The following is a 24,490-nucleotide window of genomic DNA, read 5'->3' as shown; positions in this document are numbered from 1 at the left end:
AGGGTGCACAATTATTCAACCATTTATCAAACCAAAAGAGGGTCGCACCACAATCCTGAATATCGTGGGAGATAGAAGATCTAAAGATAGGTAGGTAGCTAAGAATTTCCATTCCAGAAAAACAATCTCCTTTTAGGTGGCTGACTATGGAGGTTCCATGAAGTAGGAATTTGAAAGTAATTAATCTATATGACTTTTGCTCCACACCAGATTCCATTTGATATTTTCCACCACTATTTGCCAAGTAATGCTAGGTTAAAAGTTTTTCCAAGTTAAAGATAGATGGTTGTCTGATTGCTGCCCAGGAATAGCCCCAATCCTAGATTAGGTATTGGAAAAACCCCCCTTATTACAGTTTAGGGTGAGTGATAGATGGTTGTCTGATTGCTGGCCAGGAATAACATCATAAATGCTTGTCTTTTGAGAGTTGATGGCCAAACTAGACATACCTTAAAAAAAGGTATAAATGGGCTTGATGATTCTCAAATCCTCTATCCCTCCTGCTGTTAGGACTAGAAGATCGTCCACTTACTGCAAGTGATACATTTTCCCGAGATCTCTTAGTGGGACTTCATACAGTATTCAAGATTTTAGGGCATGATCGAACATGGCACTGAGGATGTCCAAAACTAGAACAAACAACAGTAGAGAGAGAGAGAGAGAGAGAGAGAGAGAGAGAGAGAGAGAGGTCTCCTTCTCTCAAACCCCTATGGTATCTCACAAATCCACATTGGGATCCATTGACTAAGAAGTTTGCTTTTGAGGATACTTGTATGAGTCTAATCCAACCAATTCATTTTGGCCCAAAACCATATGCATGTAATAGTTCTAGCACAAAGTTCCAATCCACCATATCAAAAACTTCCGCAAAGTCAACTTTGATTACGGAACCAAGAATTCTGTGTTTGTAAAGACTAAAAATCAGTTCTTCCAATGACTATATTATCCAAGATGCAATGATTCTTGATAAAGGCGGATTATGTGGTGTCTACCAATGTTGATTAAATAAGATTGATGTCAATCTTTAAGAGGTAAGGACTTTTGAGAGAATCTTAAGAGATGAGTTTATAAGACTGATGGGATGAAAATCATTTGGATTCTTAGGGTTGTCTTGTTTTGGGAATAGGGCGATAGAGGCAAAATTGATTCTCTCCAAATCACAGCCCCCATTAGAGAAATCTACACCTAAGTTGATTAAATCTTGACCAACCATTGACCAAAATTTTTGGAAGAAAAATAGAGGGCACTCATCCGGACTGAATGCTTTATCTACACCCAAGTTGAAGGTGGAACTCTTTATCTCTTCTGCAGTGATAGGGGAGTCTGGATGGGTAAGGTCAATTTTTTCATTATCCTTTAGTAAGGTGACCATGAGGTCACATTTCGTCCTAAATTGCAATTTGAAGTACTCAGTCAAAAGTCTCATGATTTCCTCTTTTCCCTCAATCGGACGGCCTTCGTCGATTAGGCGGGGAATACAGTTCTTGTTTCATCCCCCATTTGCCATCGCATGGAAGTACTTAGTGTTATTATCCCCCTCTTGTATCCATTTCAATCTAGACCATTTCTTCCAATAGATATGCTTTTGTTATAGAAGAGTACCTAAGGCGATGCATAGTTCAGCATCCTGAACTGTCTCCTCAGGAGTAAGTCTCCTTGTTTCTTTGGTTATGTCTAGGGCTTCTATGATGTTAAGAAGGGATGAGTTTTTTAAGTTTAATGGATCCAAAATTGACCTTTTCCCAATGGAGCAATTTACATTTGAGATGTATGAGCTTCTTCGCAAGCACAAACACCCCACACTTTGTTGATGAAATTTTATTCCACCAGGTTTTAATCAAATCTTGTATACTAGTATCCTGGCACCATATTTTATCAAATATAAAATTCTTTCGGTTAAATTAATGATCTCTAGATTCAAGTCGAGTAGGTGTGTGGTTAGAACCTAACCTAGGCAAACTACTTTGTCGTACTCTAATGGGTGGCTTGTGAACCATTCTATGTTGACAAGAAAACGATCGAAATGCACCTAAGTTGGATCAGCTTGCCCATTGGATCAGGTGAACTTTCTACAAAAGAAAGGTGGCTCTAGCAGCTTAAAATCTCTTAGAAGATTCCGAGTGTGATGAATATCAAGAAGATTGGGGTTGCCTGTGTTTTCTTTATCTTGCATAAAAATTGAGTTAAAATCTCCACAGATCAACCCAAGGGAGTTGTGTATGTCAAGTCCTTATCTCTTCCAAAAAAGTTGGTTTCCGGGCCAGGATGTTAGGGCCCATAAACTATGGTGCACACCCAAGGTTTTTGGGTAGCGACATTAAGAAATTCCATAGAAAGGAAAAAAATTACCCACATGGATAATCCTTCCTTTTAAAAGTGAGCTATTCCAACCAATAATCATACCTCCTGAGCTTCGTTGTACAGGGGAGAAATATAATTGGTCTAAACCAGAGCTGCTTATAGATTTTCAAGAGGATTGGGACACCTCTTATAGCTTAGACTCTTACATACAACAAATGCCCACACAATGTATCTTTAGGAAGTCTTTTGACTAAGAATTTTTTTTCTAGTCCACCCAAACCCTAACATTCCATGTAATGTTATTTATAAAAGAAGTGATTTGACCCTAAGTGCGGACTAACTAAGCTGTCTCTGCAGTGCCCTTTTTTGGTGTTGTTTGATTAGTTTCTAAAAGACTGAATTTTATCAAAGAAAGCAATTTTATGTTGTTTGGATTCATCAAAGGAAATGCTGCATGCATTGCTTCCTTTTATCTAATTGAGCATTTGACCATTCAAAAATGAGAAGAGGGGCAGAAGTGGTATCATCTGGGGGCTGGTTGTCAGTGCCCCTCTTCTTAGCTGATTTCAAGGTAGGTACTACAAACCCAACTTCCTCAGTCCACCGATTCGAAGGCTTCTTCAGTCTTTTGCTTCTCCTTACTCTAGGAACCGGTCTTGGAGGAGGTTTTCACTTGTCTATTGACTCTGTTGAGGTGGTGAAATCAGAGAACATCTGCTTGAGTCTTTTTGCAAAGTCTTGTTTCAAGTCTTGCAAATTATGATCATTTTTTTCTTGTGCATCAGTAAAAGCTTGGTTATTGGTAAGATTTACATATTCCTCTTCTTTAAAATTTTTTTGCAACTTCTTCTTCTGCTCTCCACTCTTCACTTTCTTGGAAATTAGGGATCAACAGAGAAAACATCTAAGGTGGTAGAGACTATTGAATTTAGAGATGACAATTTGTAGCCCTACCCGATGGGTATACCCGTACCCGTACCCGGTCAAAGAGGGTATTACCCTCTTTGACCGGGTACAGGTACGGGTAAGGGTATTACCCGTTAGTTTTTGAGCGGGTACGGGTCGGGTAGGGCTACTGCCCCTACCCCTACCCTCACCCGTGCAGTCGGGTAAAACCCTCCTCATCATATACCCTATATATATATATATATATAATTTTTTTATGAAAATTAAACATTTACTCACAATTTACTCAATATCTATTTTTCATGGTGATTAATTTGAAAAATAATTCTTCAAATTCTCTTAAATATATTATTTTAAATTTTATTTAATTTCTATATTTATATTTGATAATATTATCAAAAATTAAATTTTTAGATATATATTAAGAATCATAATTAAATTTTAAAAATAAACAAATATAAAAAAATAATGTTATAATAATTTATTCTATAAATTATAAGAACATCCCTGAAAAAAATAAGATACTAATAAAAAAATCAATTGGATATAACTTATGAGAATTACTTATAATGTTTTTTTATATTCAAAAATTTTTACTAGATATTTATATAATTTGAAGCTATATAAAATATAAATAGTAGATATATGAAAAAATTTAAAATAAAAATCAAGATAGTTAAACATGAACAAAACAAAAGGTAGAGTTACCATTGAGTCCTAAATAAATGTCATTTTTATGTGATTATATAATTTAAGATAAACAAATATATATTAACTTGTAATTTTGAATTTATGGACATGTGTTTAAAGATTGTAATATAATGTATAATTAATTTATTTTTATTATTATTTAAATTTAATTCGATAATTTGAACAATGGATAAGCGGGTACCCTGCGGGTAAGGGTAAGGGTATGATTTTTTTTACCCTGAAGGGTACGGGTAAGGGTACGGGTATGAGATAGGGGTTACGGGTACGGGTAAGGGTTTTGGCATACCCTTACCCTACTCGTTGCCATCCCTAATTGAATTCCAAGCTTGAGGAAAATTGTCTTGCTTCTCTTGTATAGTATTACTCTTCTTATTCCCTTGAGTGGGAACTGAATTTGGCAAAGGCTTGGTTGGCTTTAAAACCCATTTGCCATCTTGGAGATTCCACTCATAATGGGGAGGGAGCTCCTTAATGAGCGGAGGTCCCTCCTCTCTAGAAGGATCGGGAGAAGCGGGAGCAATACATGAATTCCGGATCGATGGTTTTATTAAATTTGACTCAAGAGGGCTAAGGACTTTTGCTTGATTAAGTTCATGATAGCAATTTTTATCATGAAAGCTGGCTTAGATTTTCGAGTTTGATCCCCCCATGAACTTGCCTATACCAAGTTGAGTTGGAGGATTGTGAGGACAAGAATCGTTTGGAGCTACTTTTATGCTAGTTACAAGATCTTTTCTTTCTGTGTAGTTAGGAGCTTGTTCCTGGGTTCGTGATGGGTTATTAAGAATCTCCACCTTTTGTGGAATGTTAAGATTGGCTTTAGGGAAATTTAATCTCAACCGTGAGTTGTGCATGAGTTTTATCATGTAAGTTACCATCTTCAATCTCATCCATTCTAAGATTGTTGGGATGAGAATACTTTAAGATTGGATTATTTTGCATGTGTTTCTTAGAAAAGCAACAATGTGCCTCTTCAGTAAAAGACTTCTCCGTTATGGATGAATCTTAACTGGATCCAAGTCATCATACAAGGTCAGTGTTTTTGTCAGCGTCGTACTCACAGAGCTCGGAGGAATTGCAGGATATGTCAGTTTGAACCTTTCCTCCTGTCCTGTCAGCCACATCTTTGGTTGGACCGCTAGATTGACGCTACTCCAATGGACCAATTGTCCATTTTGGCATCGCGGTTGTCGTCGGCATGTTATAGCTGGGAAGACTGTGGGAGCTTGGTTCAACCACTTTAAGAAGGCCAAGGGAACCGTGCTCGAACTGTGGGCAAGAAAGCTGTGCTCGACTTGTGGTCGTCTGTGACAATGGGTGGGAGCTGTGCTTAACCAGTTGTCGTCAAATAGACTTCATCTTCCGTTGGTCATCAGAGTAAATCAACGGGACTTTACCTTTGTTGTCCCAGGTTGGCTTCTGGGTGGTTGGGTGAAGTCTCATTCATAGTAAAGCCACTTCCGAGGTGGTTAGGTGAAGCTATATGTGGTTGGGTGAAGTCTGGTTCACAACATAGACGGTAGGGACTTTCTCCTCCACGCGGAGACAGTATGAGGGATAGTAAATATCAGGGATAACAAGGATTATTGAGTTCTAATATATATAGCTCTAACTTGTGCGGAAGCTTTATCAAATGCCGGATATGAACAAGTGCATAAGCATGCTTGAGAGTCACTCCAGCGATACTTTAAACTCTAATAAAATCACCCATAGGTTGCACAATCTTGAGAATGGATGCATGGCTCTAGCAATGGAGTGGTAGATTTGTTAACTTTATCCAATACGTTGTAGGGTATAGCGAGCTAGCAACACATAGCAAGGCTAATCGAGCAAGGGCCATGTTTCCCCGTAAGATGAAAAGGGCTCAGCTCCTCCGTCTTGCGCCTTTCTCTGTCTTGAATGATATGGTGAATTGCCGATTAGCAAAAGGGTTACTTTCAGGATCTGTGACCCAAAAATGTCTGAAAGGCCTTCCAAAAGAGCCACCTCCAATGTTTGACCAGTAAGAGTTGAAGCAATGGAAAACCAAGCAAGTTGTTTCTTTACTCTCCTTATGTCTTCTGAGATGGCTATAGACACCATGGAAAGTGGGGTTTCGGGGGCACCATGCTTCTTGGATGCGACCGGAGCTGAAGTTTTGCATGGTGGCATGGACAGGGGACTTCTGTGTTCTGACCCATTTCCGGTGAGGGGAAGATGGATGTCAGTCATCCTTCAGTAAGGGGCATTTTGCCAGGATGTGGCCTGAACAATGGCATCTCCTATAAGTGAACAAATGCTTATACTCGACAGTTAAGTGGTCTGGCCGAAGGCTATGAGAACACGGCGGCCTATCTCCCCGAAATCTTCTTCTCTTCAAATTTTATACTGCAGTCGTTGTGCGATGGTGATGATATGGAATAAGTGTTTTTTGAAAAAAATGAGCTGCTGTGGCTGTAGGGACTCCGTCTACATCATTGTACAAGTTGTCATCCATCCTCGTCACTGAATGTTGCCTACATCTGTTATCGATGTCTCAGTCGCTAAAGGAGATTTGGCTGCCATCGCATATGACTTATCAGGCCTATGAAATCTAGGCTTGTCTAAGAGTAGCTGCTTTGGTCGCATTCTACCACGTGGTCCACTATGAAAATCTATTGCGCCGCCCAAGAAGACCATATGTTAATATACTAATTGTCAAAGTTAATAATTTAATTTTAATTTTGAGTAGTATTTGTGTGCGTCATTCAATATTCTTGATTCTAGTTCTTCATAATGATGGGAATAGACTTTTTTTATACCTTGGTTCATGATTATTTTTATAATCATTGGGTCAAGCTTTCTTTAAAATTTGAATTTTAGTTTCTTTAGGGCTTGATTGTGATTAAGGATGATTGACTTCAAGAATTTATCTTTCAAGTTCGCATCCTTTCCATTACATTTGTTTACTCTAAATAAAATAAATTAAAATAAATAAATGAATAAACCCAAGAATGTATTTGCCCAAAAATTCTGACTCAAAGTGCTTTATGTGAACTTCAGTAATACTCTCTCATGACAACCTAAAGTTTAGTTTCATAATATGTATTAATTTTTGTTTTTCAAAGTAAATTCAAACAATAAAAATTAAATACAACTTCAATCAAATAAAGGAACCCCAGCCCTTTCTGTCCCATCCCCTAACAATATATACTAAACAGGAGAAAAAAGAACCTTGGAGGGGTAGGTTTTATCATATTCAAATAAACCTGCATGAAGGAAAAACAGGAGAAAAAAGAACAAAAAAATACATTGGACCCTTCTTTACTTGTATAAGTTGCAATTACATTTCTTTCAACAAATAACATAAAAGATTAAACGTCCCTCGCAATCTGCTGCTCTCTTCATAAAGTCACCAACCAAAAATATAAATAATATGAAAATCAACAATGCAGAATAATTATATAACTACAAACACTAAACTCATTGGGTATCTTTAGATTGAATAACAACATACAATATAAAACATGAATCAGAAAAGACTGTTACAACTTCCCATCCCATAAAATAAAAATAAAAAATAAAAAATAAAAAAATAAAAAGGGAAGATGAAGTGCTTGCTTTCACCAGCCTGTACCATTTCATCAACAATTTTTAATAAACAAACTGAATACAACATCATACATTTCAAACTATATAAAACTCATCACATCATCGAAACATGGTCATAAACACCATCTACAGATGAGAACTCCAACCCAAAAAAATAAAATAAAAGGAAAAAAATAAAAAAAGAAGTCTGAATTTGGACTTTTTTACTGGTATCTTCAGCTCGAATGGCTTCTCAGCAAATTAAAAAACCCCAGAAAGCTCCTTATTGACGGTCTTCTGATAAAGTTAATCGACAAGTATGGTATAGAGACAGTACTTGATCCGGATGGATCCTGTCAAGAAGTAGAAGATATTTCAGTGCGGTAGTATACACGGGGTCTTAATTCGCTTGAGTCTGAGTTGTTCCTGAAGTTTGTTTTTCTGGCCGTATTTCATGCTTTCTCTTACTGCGAGAATTGTGCCTTGATCTGGATGATCTAACAACCTTTGAAGGATGCTTGTCTGCTTGTGTTTCAGATGGAATTTCAGGAGGCACATCGGGCCATGGTGTTCGCTTTGCAGGGACTGTGATTTCCAGAGGAGGGTTGATCACCCACCTGCATGTAGACAAATAATTATTAGTCAAAGTAAAACATCAACACTATCTGCAAACTTTGTCATATAATTTTGATGGAAAGAAATTAGTAAAGTCAATGGTGAATGAGCATCAGACAATAATTTAAAACATAAAAATACATAATGACATGTCAACAGCCAACTGACTAGAAGAAGTGCTCTGCATGAATCATATACAGCTGTTAAAAAGATACTTCAAGATATCAATATAGGCAAAAAAAATAAAATAATGGGACTAAAATGATTGTAAGCAATGTATCATAACTGATACAATGCTGATAAATTACCAAAAGAGAAAAAAAAAAACTACTTGATTTCTGCATGAATCATATGCAACTGCTAAAAAGATACTTTAAGATATCAATATAGGCAAAAACAAGTAACATGACTAAGACATACTACTGAATGTATGCAATTGATTGTAACTGATATAATATGAAGAACAACCATTATGATTTAACACTAATTACTTAATTAGTAATAAAGAATAAATATTTGAAGTAGATGAGCGTTGTCACAGATTATTCAGAGTATTTATCTTTGGGAAAACAAAAAATTCAAAAGATGGTGGTTTTGGGAACACCATTTCCAAACCTACAGTTGACAGCATTTCGAGTTTAGTCTATTGACCTTTAGATCCTATTTTGGAGGAGATCAACACAATAAGGGTGCACAAATTTATTCAAACTTTTGAATTTCACAGCAACTGAAATTTCTCAACTCAAATATAAATAACATGTCTTTGAAGACTTATACAGAGACTGCAAGAGAGAAAAATCTAGCACAAGGTAAGTGATACTCAATCACATTAAACAGGTGAAAAAATGGACTTAAAAACTCATGCTTTCAAAATGTATCAAATACAAGCAACATCATGAGTCAGGGGATTGAAATCAGAAACTCAAAAAAGTTTGCCATCTTCTGACAAGGGCAAAGGAACTAAGAAACGAGTGCATAGTCTTCATTACTCAAATATCAAATCAATCATCTAATTTTCTATACAAAGAGGAACAGCAAAAGATTCAATAAGAGATGACAAACATTATTTAAAAAAGTTGAACCACAACTTCCTAATTCAACCATAAAGCTAGCAGAAGACAAAAATGGAACAAAGTAATTCATTTTCTATTATTTCTAACCTACCAATTGCCCAAGGTAAATGAAATCATATGAAGAGTAAGGAGATGGAGGGATTTGATATTGTAGCATACATCTTATTTTGAATGTTCATTGCCTAAGAAAGGAAGAGGTAAAGAGGGAAAGAACAATCAACCCATAGACAATGCTGCAAGGTTGCACTTGAGACAACCACGGAATTTAAGCTTTGCACAATCAGGGAGATCTCAAGAGGTTTTGCAGTCAGCAACAAATCAGTCAAGATGAGTAACTCACCCCTTTGGTACAAACTAAGCAATTCCTCTAGGAACTAGAAAACTTCAACAGATATAGGGAGGGTTAAACGGCACTTTTTGTTATGTGGATCCAAGCGAAAGCACCCAAGTTCAGATTTGGATCAAGCAGTTCTAGATGTAGATTTACAAATGACAAGCGCATAACATTCACATGAGCGCAGTCATGCAGCCATGTCTTTTGGTATACTAACTGTATCAAAATTTATAATTGTAATCATTGGATGACTAAGAAGTTTATCATTGATCCCACACCAATTCATACATTGCATAACAGCAGTGCACATGCACACCAATAACTAAGGAGCTAAATGTACAAGACAAGCTGCAGAAGATCAGCTTTACCATAAAAGAAGAAAAGACCCACATAAAGAAGGATTCACCAAAAAAACCTTGAATTGCAAGCAACAACACAAAGAACCATGATCCAGGCCAAACACAAAAACAAAGACTAAAAACAAGAAGATCAACAGAAGGTCACCCCATCTCTTCTTAATGCGCTTTGAGAAGGTATGGGGTGACCTTCTGTTGACCTGCAAGTGCGCGCACACACACATATATTCCGTTAGTTTTTTCTAATAATTGAAACATCATTTTGACACAATCTTCTTTACACAGTTATATCAAAATGGTAACCATATCAATGGTATATTGGTATCACCAAAAAGCACAATTATATGATCCTATCTAGAATTGAACAATCCTGTACTCCACATCCTCCAGATAAGTTTGAACATTCGTGTACCCTTTACAAAAATTAGCCTTCCTCCCATAAAGAAGAAGGAATAAATGACAAGAAATCAAGGAACTCTAAAAAACTAATCTTTAAACCCACACCGTTTTCTCTAAACCTAAATTTCCAAAAATAAAGTTTATATTACATCATGTAATTTTCAATAGAGAAACTCACAACAGAAAGAACACTAAAATCATTCAGAGAGAAACATAAAGAAATAGAACAAATATTTACCAGCTCCAGCAACAGTCAATAGTTTTTACTCATGAAATTTGATTGCTTAAGGCATATTTATTTCAGGGTCAGTCAAAAGGATATGTGGGAAAATAACAAGAGCACTCTGTTGTCGTAACATAAGAAAAGTGGAAATGACTCATGATGTGGCATTAGCTTTCAGATAAATTAGTTGCAGGCAGTTCCTAGCTAAGAATATCCACTATCACAAACCGATCTTCACGTTCACAAAGACTCAATACAAATGTAGCTGCTAAATTAATAACATGCAGAGTTCCAAAATACAAGTATCATAACATATCAAACAACCTTCAAAAGTATTGAAAGAGAGCAAGTCCATGACTTCTTTGACAATATGAATATATTCTCAAACTAGTGTCAAGGCATACCGCACCTTCTCTTTGATGCACGAAAAGTATTTCCACACCATTCATCACATTGCATGAAAATAAACAAGAAATGTGATTGATGCATCTAAATATCACAGAGTGAAATATTCTGGAGTTTGCCTAAAAATCCATGTCTCTAGCATATCAAAAGACCAAATCTAAATGTTCAAACAAGGAGAACAAATAAAATTTTTTTTAAAGTGGCTTCAAAAACTTGGTGCAAGTACTAGAATGACTAATAAATAACAAAAGTACATGTAGCACATTAGATAAAATTACCTGACCGTAGCCCAAGGTTATGTCTGCAATTAAGAACCTTACTTGCCCTTTATAGTGGACAAAATAATCATTGTGAATATGAATCACTGTGAGGTGTTAAATAACTAAATCAAATCAAATACCTACCTTTGTCTACAATTTAACTGCTTCAACATATTCATTTCTCTCGGTTGGGCTGTAATCATACTTTTGCATATTATTAAAATTTTCATTGTGAAGGCGTGATCTAAACCTTAGTTGCAAGCATTTGGATCAAAATCTTAAATAGCATATTATTTAGCAACCATACTCATTTACAGGGCATTGAGAACATATTTTTCTATTAAAGATGTTTATGATCATATAAGTTTCACCAGTTAAACAGTCTAACTTATGAAGATTAATAATACAGTAGTCTTTTCCTCTTTTGGTTTACAATGCTCTAGTATTCTCACTAAATGTTTATGAAGAGATGTGGTTTAAAGATTAGAGAATTAAGTACAAGGCCTTCTGAATAGACATGATAAATAATTTAACTGATAAATTGCATAAAGAAAGATGGGCACTTAGTTGTGTCAACCGCCTAACAACTTATACACAATCCTCCTACATGTCTACCATAATTGTTCACCTTGCATGGTTTCCAAAGACATAAAGTTTTGTTCAAAAAAACAAACAAGAAGCATATCCAAGACTGAAAAGCTCATTCTTAGCACTTACCAAATGCAAGGCAGAAGCATCCGTCATACAATCACCCAGATCTTATAGGTATTAATAATTTTATATCTCACTATAGCTAAAACCAGCACAAAACACAAGCCATATACCATAAATGCAAATAATGTGAAATGCAAAACCTATTGAGTATACAATAGCATGCAGAGTAAATGGAAAGGAGAAGAAGAATGTAACAGATAGAGAAGGTTCATAAATCCCACCCTGGTGGAAACTTGCTGTCAGCACGAGCTTCGACACGAAGCCACCACAAAAGCACCTTCTTCCCACAACTGCCAAGAGGCTCAACGAAAGAAGCATCCTTTACCAAAGCCAACGGGCTCTCAATCTCCTCCCCCTTATCAACTGTATCGAGATCCCGAACCCAATCTGGCTTCTCCTCCGTATCCTTCCACACAAGTCTTGAATTCAACACAAAACCAGCCCACTCCAACTTCCTTGGCAACACCATTGCCCCATCACCGACAAGAGTCGCACTCTTCCCAGCATACGGCAAAGAATTAAAAGTGTGCCATCCTATTAAATGCCCTGACGAGTTACAAGCCGGTCCTTGAATAGGCAATGGCGAGTTCTTCTTCTCCTCCCCTACATCAATCTCCTCGGGCTTCACCCCAATCTCTGAATTTCCGGAATGCGCCAAGATACCAACTGAATAAGCACCCATCCACTTCACTGACTGGATCTCATCAAACATCTCCATACTGTGCATATTGCTGTCGTCCGCAAACATGACAATTCCATCCAATCTCCGCTCTCGCACAATTCTAATTCCATCAAAACTCTAATCAGATCAGAATACCAAAACAAGAAACAATAAACAAATTCAAGAACAAACCTCAAACCATGAAGCCGCATCCGAGCCTCCATCCTATGCCGATCAGACCATTCCACTGGCATTTTCTCCGGGAAGGCAGTGTGCACGATCTGGAGCTGGGATTTCGCCAAAAGGGTAGCCGTCTCATTAGAAACACCACCTGCCTCGACGACGATCCAGGTGAGATCATAAGGGACGAGCATGAGGGAATGCATCAAGCCAGTAAGATGCAACGCCTGGAAGGTCCGGACATAGGTCGGAGTGATCACGATGACGGGTTTAGGGTTCTTGACGCCATACTGCGAGCGCTGCTCGTGCTGGACACGCTCAATGATGCGATGCGCCCGCATGACTTCAGTAGGGTTGGGATGCGGCCATGGACGGATGAGAATGCCATGGCGGCCGACGACAACGCGGCTGGCGGCAGGATCGGACTTGTTCACGACCGGTAAAGCCTGCGACGAGGTGGTAGGCAGAGAGATCGTCAGGGTTTGGGTCTGCGTGTGCGTTGTGGTGGTCGTGGTCGTCGTGGTGGTCGTAGCGCGGAGAATTGGGGCAGGGGAGGAGAAGAGGAGGAAGAAGAGGAGGCGAGAAAAGCGGAATCCGAGGACGAGGCTGATGAGGCAACATAGTGCATGGAGTGCGATCCAGAACATCGCGCCGGGGGATTTCAACGGCGTTTCGGTTCCACCTCCACCTGCTCCATCGCCCTGCGCCGTCGCCGACGATGATCGGAAGCTCGCCGTCCGGCGACCACCGCCCTGAGGGAGAGCCCAGAGCTGCTTCATCTCTCTCTCTCTCTCTCTCTCTTTCGGTTGAGAAGCAGAAGAGGAATGGGCTTTAGTATAGTTAGTAGGTGAGGGTTGCGTGAGACGCAAGCCAACGGTTGTGATTTGGTCGTGAGTACGAATCTCGAGGCACAAAAGCATCAAGAGCCGTACGATGGATTTGAGAACGGATCCCGAGGCAGGTAGTGTGGCCATCAACGGTAGGTAGATGATTGGTCGTGAGTGCGAATCTCGAGTCACAAAAGCATCAAGAGCCGTACGATGGATTGAGAACGGGATCCCGAGGCAGGTAGTGTGGCCATCAACGGTAGGTAGAATTGGGAATAAGAGGATGGTTCCTTTTTTCCTTTTTATTTATTTATTTATTTATTTTAATATTTTTTTTTTTGGTAACTTGTTTTCAAAGTGAATGCGTTGTCACTGTTGGTTAGTAGTTGTGTGTGTGTGTTCGGATGATACTTGAAAATATTATTTTATTTTCTTTAAAAAACGAAAGTCCACTATTAACATTATTTAATTGGAAAATTAAGTGATTATATTAAAAATTTATATATTTTTTTAATAATACATAGGAAAAAAATATTAATTCTATAAATCATTTTCTCAAGATTGGTGAGATGTTTTTGTTTGTTAGAACCTTCATTTTGAGGTTTTTTTTATTGACATTTTATGGTGTTAGTGCATTGTTATCCAACTAACTCTCATGAAATATATACATATAGATATATAAACTTTGTTATCAAGGTTGCTAAATAAGAGGGATCATTAGTTGGGAGGTCATAATCTTCAACCAAACATGGGAATATTGGAAGAAAAAAAAAGAAAAATTCTTTGTTGTTATCAATGTTTTGGTTGAATTTTTATTTTGCCAATTATTTAACATTTAAACTTTTATATGCTTTTTCTCACTTGAGGAATTGCTTTTTTGTTTTTAATGATATTTTTCAAGATTTATATTTTAATAACTCAAAAGGTTTTTTTTTTCTTCATGCCCCTGCCAAATCTGAAATTGCATGTATGCACCTATAAAAATAATATTTAGTTATGTATCATTGTAAATCATTCTTATCTTTATATGCCCTTTTCTCAACAAAAGCTAATTAAAAAGTACAAAGCAACAATTTTTTTTAAAAACTTATAAATTATTTTAATTATAATATTAACTCATATATCTGTGCAAATCATTCTTATATGATTACATGCCCTTCTCAACAAAAGCAACAAAAGGGAAATTATTTTTAAGTCCCTGAAATTTTTTAAACTTCCTCCCAGGTCCTTCTGACAAAATTAATACCTAGTCAGTCTTTCTTTTATATTTTCTATACTCATTTGTCCCTTTCGTCACCCCAAGCCGTGATGTTTTTGTTTAATCCCAAAACTACCCTTGAAAAAGTTTGGAGGAAATAATGGCGCCAAGTCAAATCATAGCATGGCTATATTGTACTGGAAACTTGCTTTAGAAGTTTCATTCTTCTTCTACTTGTGTCTTGGTGAAGAAACTGTTGTTCTTGTTCATATTGTTTCCATTCTTGATCCTCTTCATATAAAGAACCATTTTTATCTTCGTTCCTCGTCTTTGTCTCCCCAGTCCAGAATAGCTATCCAGTGCAACGTTACACCAGCTGCAAGGATCTCATCTTGAGCATAACGTTTGTCAACAATATCGTCTAGCTAGAGATTTTGTTCATATTATTATCTTATTTTTATCAACCACCATGTTTAGAAGTTGTCCATTTATGACTAAAGGTTTTGTTTTGTTTTGTTGATGCAGTGCCCTAATGGACATGTTTTACACTGTTGTGAAATATAAGGGAGAGGGTTGTGTGTTAGATTTAACTATCTTGACTGGCTAGGAATTATTATTGGAAGAAATATGTACGTATTGACACCTTCAAGCTTCTTCGGTCAGAGTTAAGTATATAATTTCAGATGAGCAGAAGATAATGGCTTCCATTAGTTCCGAAGATGACTTCCAAACAATGTGCAATATTCACCGGTTATTCAAAATAAACGTGGTTGATATGTTGTTAGAGACTGTGAATAGTAACACAGAAGACAACTCTGGGTCATCGAGACCATCATAAATATCATATATCTTTTATTCTTTCATTTTTTTTATATTTCTGCTTACTCGATAGCTGTTGTCCTTCTATTTGATTTTAATGGTGTACACATGTGATATGGTGATCGTTATGTAGGTTTTTTTCCTCATTAAAATGTTTTCATATTTATTCACGTTAGATTGTAGTTAGTTTTCAGTTTTGTAATTTAGATTTTTGCCTTTTGTTAAGATTTTGGTAGTAAGCATTCAATTTTAAAGTGTTTCTGTTTATTTATTGAACTAACAATTTACTTTTTCCATCATACCAGGGAAACATTGTCAATGCTACCGCCAGTGTTACATGGAGGACCTTTAACAATACGTGATCCGTCAAGAGATTCGAAAGCTGAGTTTACTATGATTGGTCATCATTTTGAAAATGCGAAAACTTTAAGGATATATTGTGTGACTTAGCCGTCAAACGCAATTTCAACTTTCGGTTCATAAAGAACGATAGAGATTGAGTGACTGTGACATGTGCTGATGAAGATTGTCAATGGGCGTGTTCATGCCTCAAGAGACAGAAACCTCCCTACATTCAGGATTAAAACAACACAACATGAACACATATGCGTTAGGGGCATCAACACACCATTTCACTCGAGAACATTAAAGAAACGGGTCAGTAGGAAGGTAATAATGAATTTACGTGATCGACCATTATACCGAGCAGTGGATACACAACAAGATATATTGCGTGACCACGGTGTTTGTCTGCCGTACAAACAAGCCTGGATGGGTAAAGAGTTGGCAAGGGAAATTCTTCATGGCAGTGAGATAGCAAGCTATGATCTGTTGGTATGGTATATGGCCAAAGTTTTTGAAACTAACCCAAGTAGCATCATTATTATCGACACTGATGGAGAATGATTCAAGCGTGGGTTTTTTTAGTTTTCGTGCTTTTCTTGATGGTTTCAAGCTGGGTTGTAGGCCTATGCTTTTTTAGATGGAACTCACTTGTTGGGCAAATATGGCGGTATCCTTTTGGGTGCAACATCCAAAGATGGTAATGAAGGATTTTTTCATTTAGCGTTTGCAATCGTGGATAATGAAACTGATGATAACTGGATATGGTTTACACCAACTTTGGGTGATGTAATATACGGTGATGACAACTACACCAACATTATCACATTCATCTCCAATAGGTCGAAAGGACTTGTGAATGCTATTGCAAAGGTTTTTCCTCCTGCCCCGCATGCTTATTGCTTGCGACATCTACATGCAAATTTTCTTAAATCAAATGGGCAACTAGGAAAGTCATTAAAGGATGAGTGCTGGTGTTTGATTATAAAGATTGCATATGCTTGCACGTCTTTCGAATATGATGCAGCTGTAGGCTCCCTATTGGCCACATTAGGACAAGCACACCATTGGATGTTCCAGAAATTAGACATGTCACATTGGTGCAATTACTTGCTTAGAGGCTAGTGGTGGGGTGAAATGTACTCCAACGTCGCAGAATCTTTTAATGCATGAATAAAATAAGCACAACATCTTCCTGTATGTAAGATGGTAGATGCAATAAGGTGGTACCCATATTCAACCTCTTAATTTATTTTAGACGTTTCTAAATAGAATTCAAAGTTGTTACATACTTTCCCATATTCATGTTTCCTTTCAACCATTTGCTTTTAATATTGTTCTTTCCAGTTCTGATTTCGCTTAATCTATTTATTATTAGATGTTTGTGTTATGTATTTTATGTTCCCCTTTCGTTTATCATGTTACTATTCAGTATTAGTAGTTGGTGTTTAGAAATTAGGTAATGCGTTCTACAGTTTGCACTTGCATTATTACCCCTAAATCCTGTTACATTTTATATTTACCAACGTAATGGTATGCTCCACGTGCAATTGATACAACCTCTTTTCATGATTTTAGGTTCAAGATGATGAACATGATGTGCAACCAACGTAATTGTTGCTTGAAATGGGAAGCTTATCTTTGCCCTGTGATACACAAGAAGATTGAAGTAATAATTGACGAAAGTAGGTGCTTACTGATAGGTTGTTCATTTGGAGAACAGTTCGAGGTTGTTGACTACTAGAGTAATTCTGTTAATTTGCGTGATCGAACATGATCTTGTCGCTTCTGGCAGGTGTACGGAATACCATGTAAGCATGCTTGCGTAGTGATTATGCAAACTGATACAAATGTCCATCGCTTCATTGAACCATACTACACTATCGAATCCTATAAGTTGACATACAAAAAATCAATATTCCCTGTACCAGATCACGACAAACCATTGGAAGACTCTCGCCAACTTCGTATTCGATCGCCTATATAAAAAAAAGGCCTAGTCGTCCGAGGCGCAAGAGGATTGAGTCACAAGCATGGTATGTGCGTGAAATATATTGTAGTCGTTACCACTCAATCGGACATAACTGGGCAACATGTAATGAAGTAATCACAGACTAAGCACTAGGTGGAGTGCATGTTTTTGTTGAACAATAAACTAGGGTAACATGTTTTGAAAATTGTCCATGAATGCCTAACCGTAAACAACAAACCATATATGTCAACAGTAATACTGGCCATGAATGGCAAATTTTAAAGTGTAAATAGCATTTTTGGTCAGCAAATAATGAAAATGAACTGATATCTGTGGAAGTAAACAACAAACCACATATGTAAACGGAACCATACATTAATAAGCGGCATATTCAATTTATAAACAATAAACACAGCAACTGGATACGAGTAAGCTTTTTTAGTCAGAAAGTAATGAAAGTGATGTATTAAGCGATTAAGTAACCATAAGCTGGCATATATGAATAGTAATAGACAATAATGACTGTTACTATTATTAAGGACATTCATTTAATCTTAGGCATTTGCCGATTCGGCACAATCACCACTCGGCTATGCCTCTTCATTACTCTCTAGGATGGGTGGCGCGGTCTTTGGTTGCTGATCAGTTTCTTTGTGGCTTTGTGGTGGCTCATCATCCATTTTTTTCCCTAATGTCTGTACTTGCCTCTGACGCTTCTATAGGCAATGCTAATTGAGGTGTGTTTCATGTGATGCCATTTGACAAGATGTGTACAGCTTACTCCAGTCACATATGGGTAACATCTGAGTGGGATACACTGAGTTTCTCGCCATGCAGAAGCTGTTCCATGAAGCGCATTAGGTACACTAGACAATCAACATTGTCCTCCCTCTGTTGTGGACAGTCATGAACATGACTAAGATTATATGATGCCATCTCATTGATATTGAATTTTTTCTGCAAACGATCTTCAAACAAGGAACGCTGCAAAACACGAAAACAGTGTTACAAAAAAGTAGCAAAAACTCGAAATGGGTATCAATATTACTATGGCATTTGCTTCTTGATCATGAACTGGACTACGAATAGATGAATAATGAAAATATTCCTCCTCTTCTTTATCAATATTACCATGGTAATATTACCATGTCTTGGACTATGGGCTCAATGTCCATGAGGTGCTTGAATGGTGTTCGTCGAAGTATATCCTAGTGCCTTCGTGTCATCATCTTCTTCAACTAGTTGATGGTATCAACAACTAGTGCTAAATAACAGCGTCCGTTCACAAGATTCCCTGAATTGTCGCCCATAATCCTCCTAATCACACAAAGAAAACAACTGGTCAGGCGACATATACTTCTTGAATAACAAAGTCATAACCCATTATATCTTTGCCAAACAATATAATTTGCCCATAATATCAACAAGAACTCACAGTGCAAGCAATTGTCTTTTGTAAATGAACAGAACAACAGAAATGTAAACAATAAACACTAATAGTAATCCTATTCATAATAAAAATGCATTAATCCTAAATGTTAATGATCCATTCACATCTTCTTTGGTTCTAAATGTTAATCATCCATTCATAATACAACTAAAGAGATACAATCTCATCGGTAACAAGATTGTTAGAAAAAAAAATTGAATATCAGATACATTTGTAAATACTAGCCCTAAAATAAATTCCACATGATGATAACAACGTTATTAGAGAGATTCTGCGCATATAAGACAATTGCTTTCATGCATTCATGCGGATTTATTCATTACAACTGAAATTAGGGCACAAACCTATTGTACAAACTAACTACCCACTCAAATTTCATGTCTTCATCAAGGAATTACAGGGCTTGTGCACAATGATAGTCCAATTTAAACCATAAATGCAAGATAAGATTAATCAAAGGGTGTTGGCCTTCAATGCCGTCGGCCTTCAAACCTTTTTTTTTCTTGAGTGTGCAAATAGAGGGCAAGGATGCTCTCAAGCTTTCTCCTTCTCTCCGATAGCAACGAGAAGAACACCGGCCAGCTACGATGTGGCCGTTCAACAGAGGAAGATAAAAAGGTTCTCTTTTCTCGGGAGAAGATGATGAGATGAGTATGGGGATGTGATGTGATGGTTACTTAATAACTATTTAATTTTCATCATTTTTCAAAATCTTATAACCAACTGAGGGCAAGAGAGACATTTTACCCTGTTTTTAACGCTGTTAGTGAACTGTTGAACTTGAAAGTATTTGTATAGAAAAGGAAGGACTTATAGGGGATATGTAAAAGTCAAAGGATTTTTTACTCCATTGACAAAATGGGAGGGATGCTCCATGCAATTCCTCTTTTTTTTTTATTATAAATTTATAAATTATTTTAATTATAAGTTAAATTTCTTGTAGGAACACAACAACTAAAAAAACAATAAAAATGAAAAGAAAATCATATTGATGAAATCAGATAGATAAGTCTAAGAAATTATAACCACAAGGATGATTTTTCATTTTTTTCAATTTTTAATTGCAAATAAATCCAATTATTACAATGTTATAAGCAATTATAAATGACAAATAAACTAATAATAATAATATAATATATAATTTTTTATTTAGGTTTTTCACATAAAAAAATAAAATGGTCATAAAAAGTTAATAAAATATTCTTAAAAAAACTTTTCCAAATATAAACTTAGGTTTTATAAAAGAAAAATTTTAAACTAACTAACTAACTAACTAACTATATATATATCTGTGTGTGTGTGTGTGTGTGTGTGTGTGTGTGTGTGCAAACCTTGATTAATATTTTGAGCTGGTTGAAAAGATTTTAAACTATATATATACATACCTTGATTAATATTTTTGAGCTCGTTGCAAAGAAGTTAGTTGAGCTAGTTGCATACATTATAGAGAGAGTGGGTAGGTTTTCGATTATTTTATTTTCACATATAATTACTGTTTAATCACATGTTAATGGACTATGCAATTTTCTATAGAACCAAGTTTTAAAGGATTCTTTCCTAAAAAAAAAAAAAAGAAAAATAATTTAAAGGATTCAAACATACCGTTCATGTTTTAATATGGGCAAAGAATTATTTCACTCATAGGCATGGAGGACCATCTTGTCAAGAACCCTCAAATTTAGGTCTTGAGATGCAGTTGTTGACAGGGGTCCAAAATAATTATTTCACTCATGGGCCCGTTTGGTATGATGTAAAGTTGTTACTTTCCCTGCAAAGTAAGAGGGTGAATCTATTTCAAGCGTTTGGTTTTTAAAAATAATATGGTCTTCTTGTAATCACTTTCCACTTGACTAGGGAAAGTGATTCACAGGGGGGGTGGTGTGAAAGTGTTTACACCGTTGGATAGGAAAATTTGGTAATTGTCAAATTACCAAACTACCCTTTATTACATAAAACTCTTTCTCGTTTGTTTTTGTCTTTGAAAAACCCTAACACGATCATATTTCCAATTCGGGCGGAGAGTTGTCGCTTCTTCCGAATCGGAGAAATCCTCGGTAATATTTTTTTCTCAAGTTTGTTAGATTATTTTGTGTTAAATTTTTTTGTTAAATTTTTTTCTTGGTGTAAAATTCATATTTTTAAATGGATCAAAGATAAATAAATTTCATATTTGTTTGGATAAAATTTTTTTATTGGAGAATTTTTTTGTTTTTGATTAAATCAAATCTATGTTGAGATAATAATCCAACATGATAAGATAAGAACTTGAGACATATATATTTTTACTTGTCCACGATTGTTTTTTAATTCCCACGAAAAAAATTGTTCCGTATTTGTAGTTAAATCAAAGTTTTTTTAAAAATATGAGATATATAAATAAATATCAAGTAGAAAGCATTCAAATCAAAATATTAATTCCTTAGTTTAACAATATTATTTCTTGTCTCTTTTTATCATGTTTTTGCATAAGATATATTTTTTTATTTTTTTATGGGATTTTTATTGTAGATATAATGGTGCAAACCTTTTTTTCTTATGTTCATAAATTCCATATTTTGCTAATTTTTGTTAACTTGGTAAAATTTATGTAAATGAAAAATGATGCCTTTTGATATTTAAAAAGTTGATGAAATTCAATGTAATTCATCAACATTTTAAAAAACATAAAAACCCCATTTGATTTTTTTTTTTAATTATGAAGAATAGGTTAATTATTATTTGGACTAAGTTAATAATATTATTAGAGTTGAATAAAAACCCAAATTTAGTAACTATAACAACTAAGGGCAAAAATGAGAATAAAACCTAATTTTACGTTGAAAACAAGTTCATACCAAACGTGGGAATTAAGTTTGCATGCAAAGTAATTACAATTTTGATTGGGATAACCAAACGTTGTAATGTTATTTTGCAGGTAAAGTAATTGCATGCAAAGTCTTTCCCTGCAAAGACTTTACATGCAATTACTTTCCCTGCAAAATGCCAAACAGAGGTGTGAGTTTTAATATATATATAAACTCTAATAATTAATATTATATATATAAATGTTAAACTCCAAGTTTATATGGGGACTGTTACTTTACTTTCTTCAAGAGTGTGCCATCAAAATCATATTTTAGAAAATATAATTGATATGGATGATTTAATGATAAACTTATAGATTTTTAACATAAAATACAAATTAAACACATTTTAAATGCCACATATATAAAGTTATTATTAAATAATATTGAAAACACAATGGTCACAAACAATAATGCACTATATTTTAAAGAAAAACCCTTTCAATTAAATTTTAAAAAAATAACTAAATGCATGGAGTATATATATATATATATATACATATATTATATAAACTAATACATATTACATCAATCATTTTATTTTCTTTTTTCTTAAAAAAAAATCCAAGCATAACAATGAAAACTCGATGACAATATCTGTTTCTTGTCATGGCAATATCCTTCTTGGTTAAATCGCAACAACTAAAACACATCATTTGCATTAAAACACAACTTATGGATGTACCACTCCTGCTTCTCCCATTCCTATTGTCATGCCTAGACTCTAGTCGGGCATGTGGCAATCACCATGACAACAAGGAGTAGGTCTCACAGTGTCCCACCTTTTAGTCATTGTAAGGTTTAATACAAACCTACTATCACAACTTACTAAAGAAGGAGACAGTATCAACAACAGTACAAGTCAGTCTTCCAAATACAACCAGAGAATACAAAATACAATAATAGTACATAAAAATCAAGTCTAGTTGATCCACAGAGTTTACATGCACACTGCAAATTAACCTAGACAAGGAGAAAGATAGGTCACTCTACTGCCTGCCAAGCACAACGAAATCCAACGTTGCAGTATAAGAAAGAAAAAGAAAAGAGAGTGGTGAGTAACAGGTGTTACCCAGTGAGTGGTTACAACATAAATATAACATAGTAATAAAGCATTTCAAATACTAATTACCATAATAATAATAATATATTAAAGTAGCTCTAAGTATTCAACAGATTAACAGTTAACATAATGATTTATCAAATAGTACAAGCAAGTAACATTTTCTAACACATTGAACACAGCTCAAAATACAGGCTGGCCTCAAATAATTCTCGAGCTAATCGTGGCCGCAATTGGATATGGGACCACCAAGGTGTTTTAAAACTTTTTAAAATTCAAAATGTTGCTTTCCTTGGTGTTGGCCACTGAGATCTCCGTGTGGTCACCCCGTGTTTCTCACATAAAGGAACCCCTGTCAATGGATTTGTGCACCTCTTGACCAGGGTATACTCAGGGTTGATCACGCCGTCTCCCATCAGGTCAGACCATGGAACCCTCCACTGCAGTGTCGAACTCAAGTCCAGTAGTGACCATCAAAGCCAAATACAACAATATAATTCTTTCCAATTCCAACTTAAGGAATCCATCATATAATGTTTAAATACGAAAATGCACATCAAACCATATTCCATTTGCATGTAAATACATGCACATGTAAACATGCTTCTTTCAAGATAAATATGTATAAGTATTCTAGGTTTAACCATTCCAATAAATTCATTTTCAATATATATATATATATATCAAACTAAATCTGATTTATCATCATAAATATGTTATAAAAACACAAAAATAAATATTGTAATACTCCTATTAAATCTATGCAATCACGAATTTAACCACTCACAGAACCAGTCATCTCGCCTCGAGATGAGCTTACCGGTAAACGATTTCTTTCCCCTTGGAGGATGGTTTACTACCTAGATACAAGCAAGGAATCGAAGAACCAATGAACGCAAGAATGGAAAATTAAAATGCATGCGAATGCAATGTTACATGTCGAACATGTAACTCTAGGAGTTTAGAGCAAAACAACGTCATTTTGGACACCAAATGACCTCAAACTGGAGTAAAACTAGTTCCAATGAATTCCAATAAGAAAGAATTTAATTTGAGCCAAAGAAATATAAGAAAATGTTGAAAATTTCTAGTAAAATCGGGATTACTACAGTAACCCTGGCCCTAATACAATGGCTTTCCCCTAATTTACATCATCTAACCAAGAAATTTCTTTACAAACATTCACAAAAAATGAATAACAAGAACAATGGCTTCAATTTGAGTCTAAAATCAACCACACAACATGTATAATCCAAGAGTTAGACCTAGGGTTTTAAAAGAATGAAAAC

General features: G+C 35.7%; 2 protein-coding genes across 2 annotated transcripts; one reads left to right on the top strand and one right to left on the bottom strand.

The window, feature by feature from the left end:
* Positions 1-7,464: 7,464 nt before the first annotated feature.
* Positions 7,465-13,490, bottom strand: LOC120278995 (probable beta-1,4-xylosyltransferase IRX14). The gene is made up of 3 exons (XM_039285807.1): positions 12,700-13,490; positions 12,068-12,628; positions 7,465-8,084 (listed from the first exon to the last, which is right to left on the bottom strand). Exons 1-3 carry the CDS (start codon positions 13,464-13,466, stop codon positions 7,868-7,870), a joined length of 1,545 nt encoding a protein of 514 aa, XP_039141741.1. The 5' UTR covers positions 13,467-13,490; the 3' UTR covers positions 7,465-7,867.
* Positions 13,491-16,206: 2,716 nt separating this feature from the next.
* On the top strand, positions 16,207-16,998 carry LOC120278444. Its single transcript, XM_039285238.1, has 2 exons — positions 16,207-16,365; positions 16,498-16,998. The coding sequence occupies exons 1-2, from the start codon at positions 16,207-16,209 to the stop codon at positions 16,996-16,998; spliced, it is 660 nt and encodes a 219-aa protein (XP_039141172.1).
* Positions 16,999-24,490: the final 7,492 nt, after the last annotated feature.

Source organism: Dioscorea cayenensis, chromosome 16, assembly GCF_009730915.1.
Source record: "Dioscorea cayenensis subsp. rotundata cultivar TDr96_F1 chromosome 16, TDr96_F1_v2_PseudoChromosome.rev07_lg8_w22 25.fasta, whole genome shotgun sequence".
Taxonomy (NCBI): domain Eukaryota; kingdom Viridiplantae; phylum Streptophyta; class Magnoliopsida; order Dioscoreales; family Dioscoreaceae; genus Dioscorea; species Dioscorea cayenensis.
This window is presented reverse-complemented; position numbering and strand designations above follow the sequence as displayed.